Source organism: Sabethes cyaneus, chromosome 3 (assembly GCF_943734655.1).
Source record: "Sabethes cyaneus chromosome 3, idSabCyanKW18_F2, whole genome shotgun sequence".
Taxonomy (NCBI): domain Eukaryota; kingdom Metazoa; phylum Arthropoda; class Insecta; order Diptera; family Culicidae; genus Sabethes; species Sabethes cyaneus.
The window spans coordinates 236,188,514-236,190,459 of NC_071355.1; the positions used below are offsets into that span (position 1 = coordinate 236,188,514).

The 1,946-nt window shown below is 45.0% G+C and overlaps 1 protein-coding gene across 1 annotated transcript; it reads right to left on the reverse strand.

Moving 5' to 3' along the window:
- On the reverse strand, positions 1–717 carry LOC128740906 (uncharacterized). The gene has a single exon (XM_053836482.1). The coding sequence runs from the start codon at positions 715–717 to the stop codon at positions 1–3; it is 717 nt and encodes a 238-aa protein (XP_053692457.1).
- Positions 718–1,946: the final 1,229 nt, after the last annotated feature.

Genomic DNA, 1,946 nt, shown 5'->3' on the forward strand with positions numbered 1-1,946 from the left:
TCACCAGCTACCAGCCTTGTCCAGGTTCAGAACCTTCTGTGAGACGGTGTGACCCGGCAGTGGAGCAATATGGACAGAACCGGGAGTGATGGCAATGTACTTGGCGACAGGTTGATGGCTCTTAAAACTGACACTATCATACTGACCGTATCCATTGGAATGTCCATAAGTCTGGTGCTGCTGGTGTTGATACACAGCAGCATAATGATGATTGCCCGCATTGTCGGTGTTGCCGCTCCATGAATTCGAATGGACTACATTGTTGCTGTAGTCAACCACGGGTGGCTGAGGCTGTTCGGTGTGGTAATCGATGGCGACGGCTGGCGAAGCAACGGAGTTGCTGTGTGGCCACTGTGTATCAAAGCGGTTCACGTTGGAGAACGAGGTTGCACAGTGTGGGTGATTGACCTGAACTGCCACCGAGGATGGAACGTTATCAAGGCTGTTGTGGTCGTGGAATTGTTGGCTCTGTTCCGGGTACTGTTTGCTGTATCCTTCATACTGATTGTCGTAGGTACCAGTCTGAGCTACGTTAATTGGCTGCTCTGGATCGGCGACCGGTTGCCAGGTATGCTGCTCGGTCCAGGGAGCGTTAAAGTCCTGCTGACTGTCATTCGGAGGCTGCAAATGTACGGAAGGCTCTTGCACTTCAGCATCCGCTGCCACTATTGCCACTAGAGCAAATGTAATGAAATACACCTGCAAGAACATCATCATAGTTAATTTTTATTTATTCTAAGAATCACAGAATAGAATTAAACACCTTCATTATGAAAAGATCAAATTCCAGCAAACCACAGAAAACCACTCCGCACCGAACACTTGAAAGATCAATCGAACTCTACTCGATGACATCCGATGGTACCAACTTTTATATCCAGACAATATTTGATAAAATGTTTCTTCAGAGTTCGCAGTCAACTCTCTCATCTTCAATTTGACATCTTGATGTGACCGAGAAAGATAACGGTGCTCTTTTTCGCCGCCACACACGTGTGGAAGGTAGCGAACCGTTAAAGGCTGTTTATCAAAGTTGAGTTTTCGTTGCCAATTTTCCACTACATATCATCCGGGGTGGGCCAACACAAAATGAGCACGTTTACGTGATAATCTGGCTTAGTGCTGCATTTTAATTGCTCAGCCGCCGCGTGCGGCCATTGAATGATGCAGGTGAGTGACCTCCAGAATGATTGATGTGAATGAATTTTCATCACACCTAAAAAAATATTGAATTATTGAAAAAGTTCATATCCTCTTTTCGAGGTTAGTGCATCCTCCAAGATAATTTTGTTTTAAAATCGAAATCTATTGGTGTTAACATTGTAATATTTTTTCAGATAGTTGATTTTTCTTTAACTAGACGATAATTGCAAACATTCTTACATTTTTGTATGTCGACTAATCGGTTAGTTTCATTAAAAAAATCGTCAGTAGAACAATGTTACCGTTCTGTAACATTTGTTTTAGATTCAACAATAAATTACAACTTTACGGCCTATCTGTCACTGGAAAACGATCATCAGCATATGTATGGTCCAATTTAATCCCAACCGCGCAACCCATTGCATTGGATTAGATTTACATAGGACGTCAAGACCTACGACCGTAAATTGCCTATTTGCAGTCGCGCAAACAGCCACAGTCACTTTGTGCGGTGCATGCCTACCAAAGTGGGAAGTCTCGCGTCGTCGTCGTCGTCGTTGGTATCGTATCGCGCGCGTTCGCGATAGGAATTTCAACATCGAAAGGAGTTGTTTGAAGTCCACTGCTGCGCTGCTGGAGAGATAACTCGCTTGCAAAGGGACAACGAGTGAGTGTGTGGAAGGAGTTGACCTTGATACAGTTATTGCCTTCCTTCCTTCTAGGCTGCCTGCCTGCTGGTTGGGACTGGAACAGAAGCGCGAACACAACTGTCGAATGTCGGTGCACTGTGGGGCGACTTCATG